The sequence below is a fragment of the Aethalodelphis obliquidens genome, unplaced genomic scaffold (assembly GCF_003676395.1).
Source record: "Aethalodelphis obliquidens isolate GAN/ISIS:26980383/991018 unplaced genomic scaffold, ASM367639v1 scaffold14, whole genome shotgun sequence".
NCBI lineage: Eukaryota > Metazoa > Chordata > Mammalia > Artiodactyla > Delphinidae > Aethalodelphis > Aethalodelphis obliquidens.
In genome coordinates, this window is record NW_020837958.1 from 35,704,307 (window position 1) to 35,718,108 (window position 13,802).

General features: G+C 39.6%; 1 protein-coding gene across 2 annotated transcripts in view; it reads right to left on the reverse strand.

Moving 5' to 3' along the window:
• The window catches only part of IPO7 (importin 7), a 47,800-nt gene extending 41,452 nt beyond the window's left edge, over positions 1-6,348 (reverse strand). The window contains exon 1 of one of the 2 annotated variants that reach the window (XM_027115429.1): positions 6,142-6,348. In XM_027115429.1, the coding sequence (XP_026971230.1) occupies positions 6,142-6,225 (84 nt within the window). In that variant the 5' untranslated portion in view covers positions 6,226-6,348. The remainder of the gene's footprint in view (positions 1-6,141) is intronic. The other variant, XM_027115427.1, reaches the window with a different exon arrangement.
• Positions 6,349-13,802: the final 7,454 nt, after the last annotated feature.

Genomic DNA, 13,802 nt, shown 5'->3' on the forward strand with positions numbered 1-13,802 from the left:
CCATCTCCTTTTCCCTATGTTTCTCAATGTCCCCAAAATGGGCATGGCCCAAAGGGTATGCAGCCCTCTAGTCCACCCCACACCTCTGGATCACACTCCCTTCCTCTCAATTCACCTGCAGAAGAAAAATCACTTTTCCATTACTGCTTTCTCTCCTAAACTTCAGTTCCACATTCCCAATTGCCTACTAGACATTTTCTCCTTGGTGTTTCCAGCTCCTCGAACCAGACAGACTGTAGTCATGCTTTCTCCAATATCAATTTCCCTTCTAGACCCACATTTTCCAATGTAATCACCTAATGTCAATATCTTTTTTTTTTCAATATCTTTTAAAGCTTACTTTAAGACGTAACTTTTTATTAATTCTCACCATTTTGTAATGTAACCAAACAGGCCTTCAATTAGTTACTGTACTTTACATCATTTATAAGGAAGAGAGGCGCTTAAGGGCACTATGACATCAGAGTTTACATAAAATGAATACAATCAGGTAATTTCAAGAGCCAAGGAATTTCTACCCTCTGCTTTACTAGAGAAGTTGACAAAGGTAATTACTGTATCTATTTTACCTACATGAAATATGAGGAATAGTGAGGTTAAGGCAGTGTAGTGGTAAAACCGGGACCAGGCTGAGGCTCTTCACTGTGTCCTCCTGCCTTTCATTAAATTGCGGTAATGCTTTCCAACTAAGGAGTTTTTAAAAAACTTCTTAATTATAAATTACTTAGCAACCAAAAAAAAAAAAAAAAAAGCGCCCACTTTAAATCAAGCTCATCGTTAACATGCCACTGACAGAAACAGTAAGTAAAATAATGCATGCATCTATTTCTGAAAAAGAAAATTGTTTTCTTACAAATATTAATATGGTGTTATCTTTCTTTCAGATCTTTAACATGCTCTGTCACTGAATAACTTCCTGTCTAACAATTCAAGAACCCAGGAACTTTCCCTCTCCAAAATTCACAACAGGATCTACTTCATGATATTCCTAATTAAAGAATGTTAACCTGCTCAGACTACAAACTATTCTATCTTCCAAAAACATACACCATAACCTCATAAATATTTGCTGAATTTCTAGACTTGCTAAATTGTCCTATAAATGTGCCGTCATTTTGCACTTTTCCAGACCTAAGATTTTCACTGATTAAACATTTCATAAGCCTTTAATAAAATAAAATCAAATTAACCAATTATAAATAATCACTTTCGGTTGTAATAGTAACCATCTGTGAAGACAGCAGATGTGACTTAGGTAGTTCGTGAATTTTAAAGATAAACAAAATATCAAGAAACTTATCAAAGCTATGTCCTCTTACTTTTTTTCACATAAAGCACGTGAAAAAGCAGCATTTCTGCCTACATAAGCATTTTACAGCAATTAAGCTTAGGAACTGAGGGTTTAAAAGAGATTTAAATGAGATTTATGGTTAGGAAAAATTTCAGTTTAAGGAGGTAAGAGGTTAACAGGAGGGGTGAGCAGCATGAGTAAAGGTTTGCATATAGAAAGGCTTCCACTGAAGAACACTGGCAGCTAAAGCAGGAAGAGAGCAGCGATATTGTTCTCTGTTATAATAATCTGCCAAAACCCTCCAGACATTATTTTCTTTATCTTACAAATGAAAAAAACAAGTATTTCTGAGTGTGTGTGCGCGCGTGCGTACAGATAGGAAAAGACAGTCTTTGTATTCAAGAGCAAATAGTCTGGAATATAAGAAACAATGTTGAATGAATACCAAATGCACATATTTTAGATTAGCTAAACAAATTTTTAAAAATTGCACTTCTAGATATACTAGAATATATAGTATAGAATTTAAATGAGAAGTGACAGATGTCTGTAACACAAACCTACTTTAACAATTCAAAGATGAGTATTCTTAACATTCTTAACATTATTCAAGGGCTTCCCTGGTGGCGCAGTGGTTAAGAATCCGCCTGCCAATGCACGGGACACGGGTTCAAGCCCTGGTCCGGGAGGATACCACATGTCGCGGAGCAACTAAGCCCATGTGCCACAACTACTGAGCCTGCACTCTAGAGCCCACGAGCCACAACTACTGAAGCCCACGTGCCACAACTACTGAAGCCCGAGTGCCTAGAGTCTGTGCTCCGCAACAAGAGAAGCCACCGCAATGAGAAGCCTGCAGACCGCAACGAAAAGTAGCCCGTGCTCGCCGCAACTAGAGAAAGCCTGCATGCAGCAACAAAGACCCAACTCAGCCAAAAATAAATAAATAAATATATTTAAAAAGAAAAACAAAAAAAATTTCTATTATTCAAGTTATTTCTCTTTGCACTCAACAAACATTTACTATAGAGAACCTATAATGTGGCAGGCACTGTGTTTATAAGAGTGCCAATTTTCATGCTGCAATAACGCTATCTACTAGTGAGCTCACTGTCCAAATAATATGTACTTGTGTTCTTTCTCCATCAGTGCTGATCATCTGCCACTGAGATGAACAACTACAAAGTTAGCAGACTGAGGTAGGAAATGAAATGTATTGCATGTCGGATTGGTTAATCAATTGGCACTTAAACAGTAATTCAAATAATCTGGAGAGAACTTAGTAGTTGCCAAACACTTTCCTAAAATTTTTACATTCATCATCTCACTCAACCCACACAACACAATGACATACCATACTAACATAAGGAAAATGATGGTTAGAGGTTAAGTAACTTTAACACCCCACAGCTAGTGCAGAAATCTTTAGTTTAAAAAAAAAAAAAAGAAAATGGTTTTCTTCAGTCTTTGAGGCAAAGCTTGTTATACAAACATATTTCAAATTGGGACATGAGAGAGAACAATGGGTTCCAAATTACAGCAGAGGTTCAAAAAAAAACAAAATTCATAACACACTACAGAGTAAGTGGGGAATACTAAAACAGATTTATCTTGAAAATATCTGCCAAAAAGAGTGTCCTTACTGTGGTCTTTAACAGTCTTATGGAACTTTATCTATATGTAACATAAAAAACATATAAATAGGGACTTCCCTGGTGGTACAGTGATTAAGAATCCGCCTGCCAATGCAGGGGACACGGGTTCCAGCCCTGGTCCGGGAAGATACCACATGCCGCGGACCAACTAAGCCTGTGCGCCACAACTACTGAGCCTGCACTCTAGAGCCCGCAAGCCACAACTACTGAAGGCCGTACGCCTAGAGCCCGTGCTCTGCAGCAAGAGAAGCCACCACAATGAGAAGACCGTGCAGTGACGAAGAGCAGCTCCCGTTCTCCGCAACTAGAGAAAGCCCGAGCGCAGCAATGAAGACCCAACACAGCTAAAAATAAACAAAATAAATAAATAAAATTAAAAAAGAAAAAAAGCACCCTTAAAATCCTTGAAGTGGAGGTGGTATAAGACATCTAAAGCCTATACTGTTCTCTATTATAACAGGAAGTCAGTAAAGCCTACCATTAACAAAGAATTGCAGTAACAAAATACAGTAATTCCTGACCTCATGAAACTCAAAAATTATACTGGGGAAACAATAAGTAAAATACATATGATAAATAAGTGACACAGAGAAAAATAAACAAGTGAAGGGAGACAGGGAGCATGGTAGTCAGGCCACTCCTTAGGGATACGGAGACAGTTGAACAGTGATAGAAGTTTCTGGGAGACAACTGAGTAAAAGGGGTTCCAAGCAGATGGAACAGTTAAGTGCAATAGCTGAGACAAAGGCACTTTTCATTTTGTTTTTAAACCATTTGCACTCTAATACTTGGATAACATTTACAATTTTTATAGAGTTAGTGATTACTTCACTTAGCTGAAGAGATCCATTCAAATGGCAATGATCTTTTTCTTTTAGCTAAATGAACCAAAATGTAGCTTCAGTTGAATGAGACATCATGGACTGATTGGTTCACCCTATTTTATCTAAAGCAAGAAGAGCTTGCCAAAAATAAAATGCAACTTCCTCCTTCTTACTACAGTAAAGCTTCTTCAAGACTTTTCTGGGATCTATTTCCTAAATCAAGGTTCTGCCACAAGAAAGTCAAAGCAAAAAGTATTCAAATGGAAGCACTTCATTAAAATGGAATCAAGATTAGAAATGAGAATAAATATTCTAATTAATAGAAAAGTTGTCTTAGGAAAATTACTAAAAAATCTAGGTGTAATGACAAAGAAATTTGCAAAATGTAAACATTTAACCATCACAGAAATACAGGCCAGATATCAAATTTTTTGAAAGAAAAGATAAGCAGTGTTCACTACTCCAGAGTATTTTAAAACCCTAACAGCAGCTTAAGGGTTAAGTAATAAATGCTTTGAATACTATTTTGATTTATCTTCTAAAAACTAGCTTGTGAAATACTTACCCCAGGTCTCTACCACAAGATGTTAGTACATACAACTGAACATTCAATAACCTGATTGAGGAATAAATGAATTTCTAATTTGCAGAAAGTATCACTTACCCAATTTTTCTACAAGGGAACCAATTCTTTCAAATAACAATTTTTAAAATTAATAATTACACACAAGTATTTTAGTCAAAATAATGTGCTTTTAGGGCAAAGTCATGGTAGAAATCACTATGACTAAACTTTTAGTGTGTCTAGGTTTACATATGCATTAGCACATCATCAACAAAATAATGTTCATCTTAATCAAAATAAAAAGCAATCCACAACTCCCTCTATGGTTTAGTAATGGTTCAAAGTGGGAATTTCTTTCAACTCACTATTTTATATCCAAAAGAAATCTATCCTCCTCCCAAGGTGTCTTCGAGCCTAAGAATTTCAGCATCATTTTTGGCAAGATCTAATGGTCTTATTCACATATAAAATAGATTTAACTTTTCATTTTTAAATAATTTTACACTTAATTTGTCTATACTCCGTGGGCGGTCTTAAAATTTAAGTTCCTTGAGGCCAGGAATCTCTAAAACAGCATTGTACACTGAAGATGTTCAATTATCAGTACTCCTGGAAGTCAATATAAATAATGTTTTTAAATAATTTACCCACCAGCTAAGAAGAGCATAAACTAACTGAATTTCTATTTTAACGAGGGACTTCTCTTTATGTAAAAAAAAAAAAAAGTACACTAAACGTCACTAAAGGTGGGCAAATTCATAGGAAGGCATAGGAAGTGACAGCGATCCTTTAAAGAAGCCTTTAAAATACTCACTAAAATATAAGTTACAGAAATTTAGAAACAAAGAATGAAACTGAAAAAAGTACAATAAAATACCCACATAATAAGGCTCTTTTCCAAAGGGTGGTCTCCTCCAAAAATATGGGTAAAAAAGAAACCAACGCTCAGAGAGCTGACATGGAGCTTGGCACGTTTCAAGGCACTCTGTCTTACATCGTCTCCCTTGACTGTCACAGCAAACCCTGTGGCCTAATTTTATGAATGGGAAAACTAAGCGTCGAAAGGTTAAGAGACTTGCCCAAGGTCAGTCAAGAAATTAGTGGTACAGCTCTAACTAGAAGGGTACACTTCACCTGACACCTTGCACTAAATCGCGCTGCCTCCCCGACCGAGGCGTTAACAGAGTAGAAGAGCAGTGAATCAGACTCCCATGGGTATCCCGCACTCCCCGCACCCTGCCTAAGAAGCGGGGGCTCGCCTCTGAAAGCTGTCCGTAGCAGCTCAGCCGGAGAGGAGAAAGTTGTGCAGGTCACCGATCAGCCCAGGGAAGTGACAAGCTGACAGGCACAGCCCCCAGTGGGACTAGCTCTGCATTCCCAGGAGCCCCTCAGAATCCGACGCCAGCGGGACTGCTACCGGAAACGTCTGAAAAACCTCCCGGTGACTTTCGCCCCCTCCTGGGCGCGAGGAACGAGCTGGGAATGAGCCAGAGGGCGGCCGGCCACCCGAGCCAGCCATGTGTCCAGCCCGTCACGCCCGCCTCGCCCTAGCCGGCTCCTCATGCCTCGACCGCAGCCAGAGGCCCAGCTCAGGATCCAACGCAAAGGCTGCCTTGGCCGCCGCCGCCACCACCGCCGCAGCAGCCTGAGGGCCCCGGCGTGGCACTCGCCGTCAGGTCCCCGCCCCACGGCTCCAGTTGGGCCCCTCAGCGACGCCGTCCCCGCCTCTGGCCAGGCCCGGAGGGCTCGGCCTGCCACAGTCCGCCCGCCCGCCCGCCGTCGCCGCCGCCAGCCCAGCGTCCTTACTTCATTGAGCTGGCGCTCCGCGGCCTCACGCAGGGCTGGGTCCATGGTGCCCCGCAGGGCCTCGATAATGGTGTTGGGGTCCATCGCAGGGCGGACGCAGTCAAACCCGGAGCTCGGGTGCTACTGGGCCAGGAATAGCGCCCCTCACTGCGCACATGGACCCGCCGCGCTCCGCAGCGGCAACCGGCGCGAAAGGAAAGAGAAGCGCCAAGGCCCCGGATAGAACCTCTTCTCTTCGGCGTGGAGGCGGGAGATGCTCCGGCCACTTCCTGTCGGCGCTCCCGTGGAGCACTTTGGGAGATGTAGTCCACTTGGGCAGTCCGCAGCCCACGTGGCCCTGAGCTGTCGCTCTTACAGACAAGACCTGTTCTTCAGAAAGAGAAAAATGTTCAAACTTCACAGAAAGAAAATTAAAACAATCAGTTACACATAGATTCCACATAATAATATACCTTTGGTAACCATAAGGTAAGGCTGATGCAATGTGTGATGCTAGTAGCTGTGTAATTGAAGGAAGCCTTTTGAAAAGCAATTTGAGATGTGTTACTAAATGCCATAAAAATGTTTATAATCTATGACCCAACTAATCCCATTTATGACACTTTATCCTAAGGAAATAACATAAAGGGTTAAATGACCTTTATGTGTAAAAGGTGTTTATCACATTACGTATTTATAATCAAATACTAAAATTATGGGGTTTTGGGTTTGTTTGGTTTTTTTGTTTGTTTTTTGAGTATCCAAATTTTGGCACAGATCACCTCTAAATGCAGAATAAAAGTATAATCCCTATTAAAATCCACCTTCTTTAAACAGGCAAACATTTTCAGAAAGGTTAAATTAACTTGCCCAAGGTCACTTAGTAAGAGGTTTGCCTAGGATTTCAAACCAAGGATGTTTCTGTTTTCAAAGTTTTCATTCTCTCCAATGAATCACTCTGCCTCTCGAAAGAAATGTGGAACCGTAGGGGAATTGTTAAGCAAATTACAGGAATCCAGTCAATTAAATTTTTCACAGTCACCAAAAATTACAAATGTAACAACACTAAAATATTTATATATAGATACAGCTTTGTTACATAGACAAAAACTGGGAAACAAGGCTGGCAAATGAAAGTAACTGATTTTCTAGCATGGTGAGATTTTCAGTAATTTCCTTTCATACCTGTTATTGTTGTAATAAAGTTATGTAAATGTATTTACTTAAAATGAATTATAAGCCTTCAAATACAATTTGTTAAAAGATCACTTATTGTTTTTACTTTACAAAAAGGAAAAAGGGAGACACAAAAGGCTTTCCCTGGAATAGTGGGCTTTGCAATATTAATCTCTTATGTGCCAGCCACTGTGCCTGGAAGTGAGGTATAATTATTCCTGATTTACCAATGAAGACTCCAGGGCTTAGATTGTGAAAGGTCATAAGGTTTTCATAATATAACCTGTAAGATCTATCATTGTATTGATACAATCTGTTTAAGAATTTCATCTCCCTATTCCATCCCTCAAATGAAAGGGCCTTGAAAATAAAGATTATGTTTTAATTCACTTTTGAATCTTCACCTCCTATCACAGAACTTGAATATCTACTAGGAGTTCAATAAATATTTTAGTGAATAAATGAAGAAAGGAATGAGTGAACTAGTAATGACTTTTAGTTGTCAGTGGCTGAGCCAGAATTGAAACCTCAGTCTTCATGATTCCAAAGCCAGTCCTCTTTGCATTACTACATAGCTATTTTAGACTCCAGCATTGACTTGTACATAATGGAATTGTGAAAATTACAGCATAACACAATGTATGTAAAAGCACTTGACACAAAGAAGGTGCTCCAAAAATGTTAATTCCCTGTGCCTGAAACTGAAATGGTGAAGGAGTGTTGGGGGAAATATGGTTTTTAAGCTATAGTGCTGGGAACTGGGAGCCGGAAAGGTTTGCAGGTCTATAGCTGGAGTGGGGGCCTGTGTCTCATGCTTCAAAGAGAGTATAGCTCATAGGGTACTAGACCCTGTCTAGGGAGCCAGAGTTCCTTTATCCATACAAGGAGCTTGGCTCCACGACCCTTCAGGAGTTTAGTTGGCAGAGTGATTAGCACACCCAAATAATTTGTAGGGTTTTTTTATTTTTAGCTAGTAACACACAAAATGTGACTTATATGACTGGAAATTTAGATGTCAGCTCCTCCAGGGCAGGGACCATATCTATCTATCTCTTTGTGGCAGACAAAGAAATGAGTGTCTGTTTGGAACTCCCTGGTGGTGCAGTAGTTAGGGCTCCGTGCTTCCACTGCAGGGAGCCCAGGTTCAATCCCTGGTTAGGGAACTAAAATCCTGCATTCAGCATGGTGCGGCGCGGCCAAAAAAAAAAAAGAAAAGAAATGAGTGTGTGCTCAATAAATAAGTGTGTGAAGATTAAAAGAAAAAGCACCATGTTAGGGCTTCCCTGGTGGCGCAGTGGTTGAGCGTCCGCCTGCCGATGCAGGGGACACGGGTTCGTGCCCCGGTCTGGGAGGATCCCACATGCCGCGGAGCGGCTGGGCCCGTGAGCCATGGCCGCTGAGCCTGCGCGTCCGGAGCCTGTGCTCTGCAACGGGAGAGGCCGCAACGGTGAGACGCCCGCGTACAGCAAAAAAATAAAAAAATAATGAGGAAATAATTCCATACCAGGCTCCCAAAATTATTCTGAGAATCCAATGAGGTTGGAAAGTGCTTTGTAATTATAAAGCTCAGTACAAACATAAATTGTTACTGGTATTAAGGAAAGGGCCGAGGAGAAAGGAAGGTAAGAGGGCAAGGAAGGAAAGTTAAAGAAAGTGAAGAAATGGGGACTTTCTGCAGAGCATCTTTCCCAGCAGTAAGTGTGCACTTTCAACAGTTTTGTACATAGATGTCCTTATAAAGCTTAGTATATGCAAGGAAAGGTAAAAGACAACCTTGTATTGATACTGTCACATGAAGACCATTTTATTGCATTTCTTTTAAGTACACTGACCTACACAAAATTGAAGTTTATGACCTAAACCATATAAAAATTTTTAAAGATCAACTTCATCAAGGTATAATTTACATAAAATTCAATGAGTTTTCACAAAGTTATACACCCATATAACACCACCATAATCGACATATAGATTCTAGCCATTAGCCCTTCCCAGTCACCTCTTACGTGCTCAGCCCTATGACATATATGCTTTCTATTCCTGTCAGATTTGCCTTTCCTAGAGTTTCATATAAATGGAAGCATTCAGTAAGCACTTTTTATGTCTGGCTTTTTTTTTTTCCACTCACTGTAGCACTTCTGAGATTATTTCTATGATGTTGAGTACATCAGGTCATCCTTGTTGCTAAATGGCAGTCCATTGACTGGACGTACAACAATTATCCATTCATCTGTGGCCCTTTGAGTCATTTCCAGTTTTTGCCTATTGTGAATAAAGCTGATATGTACATTTGTTTACAAATCTTTGTGTGGATATATGTTTTCATATCTCTGGTAAATAGCTAAGAATGGAAAGGCTGGTTTGCATTGTAAGTGTATATGTAACTTTATAAGATACTGCCGAACGATTTCTAAAATTGGTTGTACAATTTTACATTCCCAGCAGCCATCATGGACATTTCATTGTTCCACATCTTCATCAACAGTTTGAATTCTCAGTCTTTTCAAGTGTGTCTAGGGACTTCCCTTTTGGTCCAGTGGGTAAGACTCCACGCTCCCAATGCAGGGGACCTGGGTTTGATCCAGGGAACTAGATCCCGCAGGCTGCAGCTAAGACCCGGCACAGCCAAATAAATAAAAATAATAATTTTAGTCTATCTAGTGCAGTGGATGTGTAATGGTATGTACAAGATGCATTTCTCTGATGAGTTAATAATGTTGAGCATCTTTTCATGTGCTACTATATCTATTTGTATCATCTTTTGAGAAGTAACAGTTTTGCCTGTCTTTTTTTTTTTTTGGTCATGCCACGTGGCTTTTGGGATCTTAGTTCCCCGACCAGGGATTGAACCACCAGGCCACAGCAGTGAAAGCGCCGAAAGCACCAGGGAATTCCCTGTTTTGCCTGGTTTTTTTGGTTTGTTTTGTTTTTAATATTTTTTCAGTTATTTATTTGGCTGTGCCAGGTCTTAGCTGTGGCACTTGGGATCTTCGTTGCCACACGTGGGATCTTTAGTTGTGGCATGCAGGACCTAGTTCTCTGACCAGGGATCGAACCCGGTCCTCCTGCACTAGGAGCTCCGAATCTTAACCACTGGACCATCAGGGAAGTTCCTTGACTGTTTTTTTTTTTTTTTTTTTTTTAACATCTTTATTGGAGTATAATTGCTTTACAATGGTATGTTAGTTTCAGCTTCACAACAAAATGAATCAGTTATATATATACATATATTCCCATATCTCTTCCCGCTTGCGTCTCCCTCCCTCCCACCCTCCCTATCCCACCCCTCCAGGCGGTCACAAAGCACCGAGCTGATCTCCCTGTGCTATGCGGCTGCTTCCCACTAGCTATCTACCTTACGTTTGGTAGTGTATATATGTCCATGCCTCTTTATCGCTTTGTCACCGTTTACCCTTCCCCTCCCCATAGCCTCAAGTCCATTCTCTAGTAAGTCTGTGTCTTTATTCCTGTTTCACCCCTAGGTTTTTCATGACATTTTTTTTTTTAAATTCCATATATATGTGTTAGCATACGGTATTTGTCTCTCTCTTTCTGACTTACTTCACTCTGTATGACAGACTCTAGGTCTATCCACCTCATTACAAATAGCTCAATTTCGTCTCTTTTTATGGCTGAGTAATATTCCATTGTATATATGTGCCACATCTTCTTTATCCATTCATCCGATGATGGACACTTAGGTTGTTTCCATCTCTGGGCTATTGTAAATAGAGCTGCAATGAACATTTTGGTACATGACTCTTTTTGAATTATGGTTTTCTCAGGGTATATGCCCAGTAGTGGGATTGCTGGGTCATATGGTAGTTCTATTTGTAGCTTTTTAAGGAACCTCCATACTGTTCTCCACAGTGGCTGTATCAATTTACATTCCCACCAACAGTGTAAGAGGGTTCCCTTTTCTCCACACCCTCTCCAGCATTTATTGTTTCTAGATTTTTTGATGATGGCCATTCTGACTGGTGTGAGATGATATCTCATTGTAGTTTTGATTTGCATTTCTCTAATGATTAGTGATGTTGAGCATTCTTTCATGTGTTTGTTGGCACTCTGTATATCTTCTTTGGAGAAATGTCTATTTAGGTCTTCTGCCCATTTTTGGATTGGGTTGTTTGTTTTTTTGTTATTAAGCTGCATGAGCTGCTTATAAATTTTGGAGATTAATCCTTTGTCAGTTGCTTCATTTGCAAATATTTTCTCCCATTCTGAGGGTTGTCTTTTGGTCTTCTTTATGGTTTCCTTTGCTGCGCAAAAGCTTTTAAGTTTCATTAGGTCCCATTTGTTTACTTTTGTTTTTATTTCCATTTCTCTAGGAGGTGGGTCAAAAAGGACCTTGCTGCGATTTATGTCATAGAGTGTTCTGCCTATGTTTTCCTCTAAGAGTTTGATAGTTTCTGGCCTTACATTTAGGTCTTTAATCCATTTTGAGCTTATTTTTGTGTATGGTGTTAGGGAGTGATCTAATCTCATACTTTTACATGTAGCTGTCCAGTTTTCCCAGCACCACTTATTGAATAGGCTGTCCTTTCTCCACTGTACATTTCTGCCTCCTTTGTCATAGATAAGGTGACCATATGTGCGTGGGTTTATCTCTGGGCTTTCTATCCTGTTCCATTGATCTATCTTTCTGTTTTTGTGCCAGTACCATACCGTCTTGATAACTGTAGCTTTGTAGTATAGTCTGAAGTCTGGGAGCCTGATTCCTCCAGTTCCTTCTTTCGTTCTCAAGATTGCTTTGGCTATTCGGGGTCTTTTGTGTTTCCATACAAATTGCAAAATTTTTTGTTCTAGTTCTGTGAAAAATGCCAGTGGTACTTTGATAGGGATTGCATTGAATCTATAGATTGCTTTCGGTAGTAGAGTCATTTTCACAATGTTGATTCTTCCAATCCAAGAACATGGTATATCTCTCCATCTATTTGTATCATCTTTAATTTCTTTCATCAGTGTCTTATAATTTTCTGCATACAGATCTTTTGTCTCCTTAGGTAGGTTTATTCCTAGATATTTTATTCTTTTTGTTGCAATGGTAAATGGGAGTGTTTTCTTGATTTCACTTTCAGATTTTTCATCATTAGTATATAGGAATGCCAGAGATTTCTGTGCATTAATTTTGTATCCTGCCACTTTACCAAATTCATTGATTAGCTCTAGTAGTTTTCTGGTAGCATCTTTAGGGTTCTCTATGTATAGGATCATGTCATCTGCAAACAGTGACAGCTTTACTACTTCTTTTCCGATTTGGATTCCTTTTATTTCCTTTTCTTCTCTGATTGCTGTGGCTAAAACTTCCAAAACTATGTTGAATAAGAGTGGTGAGAGTGGGCAACCTTGTCTTGTTCCTGATCTTAGTGGAAATGCTTTCAGTTTTTCACCATTGAGGATGATGTTTGCTGTGGGCTTGTCATATATGGCCTTTATTATGTTGAGGAAAGTTCCCTCTATGCCTACTTTCTGCAGGGTTTTTATCATAAATGGGTGTTGAATTTTGTCAAAAGCTTTCTCTGCATCGATTGAGATGATCATATGGTTTTTCTCCTTCAGTTTGTTAATATGGTTTATCACATTGATAGATTTGCGTATATTGAAGAATCCTTGCATTCCTGGAATAAACCCCACTTGATCATGGTGTATGATCCTTTTAATGTGCTGTTGGATTCTGTTTGCTAGTATTTTGTTGAGGATTTTTGCATCTATGTTCATCAGTGATATTGGCCTGTAGTTTTCTTTCTTTGTGACATCCTTGTCTGGTTTTGGTATCAAGGTGATGGTGGCCTCGTAGAAGGAGTTTGGGAGTGTTCCTCCCTCTGCTATATTTTGGAAGAGTTTGAGAAGGATAGGTGTTAGCTCTTCTCTAAATGTTTGATAGAATTCGCCTGTGAAGCCATCTGGTCCTGGGCTTTTCTTTGTTGGAAGATTTTTAATCACAGTTTCAATTTCAGTGCTTGTGATTGGTCTGTTCATATTTTCTATTTCTTCCTGATTCAGTCTTGGCAGGTTGTGCATTTCCAAGAATTTGTCCATTTCTTCTAGATTGTCCATTTTATTGGCATAGAGTTGCTTGTAGTAATCTCTCATGATCTCTTTATTTCTGCAGTGTCAGTTGTTACCTCTCCTTTTTCATTTCTAATTCTATTGATTTGAGTCTTCTCCCTTTTTTTTCTTGATGAGTCTGGCTTGTGGTTTATCTATTTTGTTTATCTTCTCAAAGAACCAGCTTTTAGTTTTATTGATCTTTGCTATTGTTTCCTTCATTTCTTTTTCATTTATTTCTGATCTGATTTTTATGATTTCTTTCCTTCTGCTAGCTTTGGGTTTTTTTTGTTCTTCTTTCTCTAATTGCTTGAGGTGCAAGGTTAGGTTGTTTATTCGAGATGTTTCCTGCTTCTTAAGGTGGGCTTGTATTGCTATAAACTTCCCCCTTAGAACTGCTTTTGCTGCATCCCACAGGTTTTGGGTCGTTGTGTCTCCATTGTCATTTGTTTCTA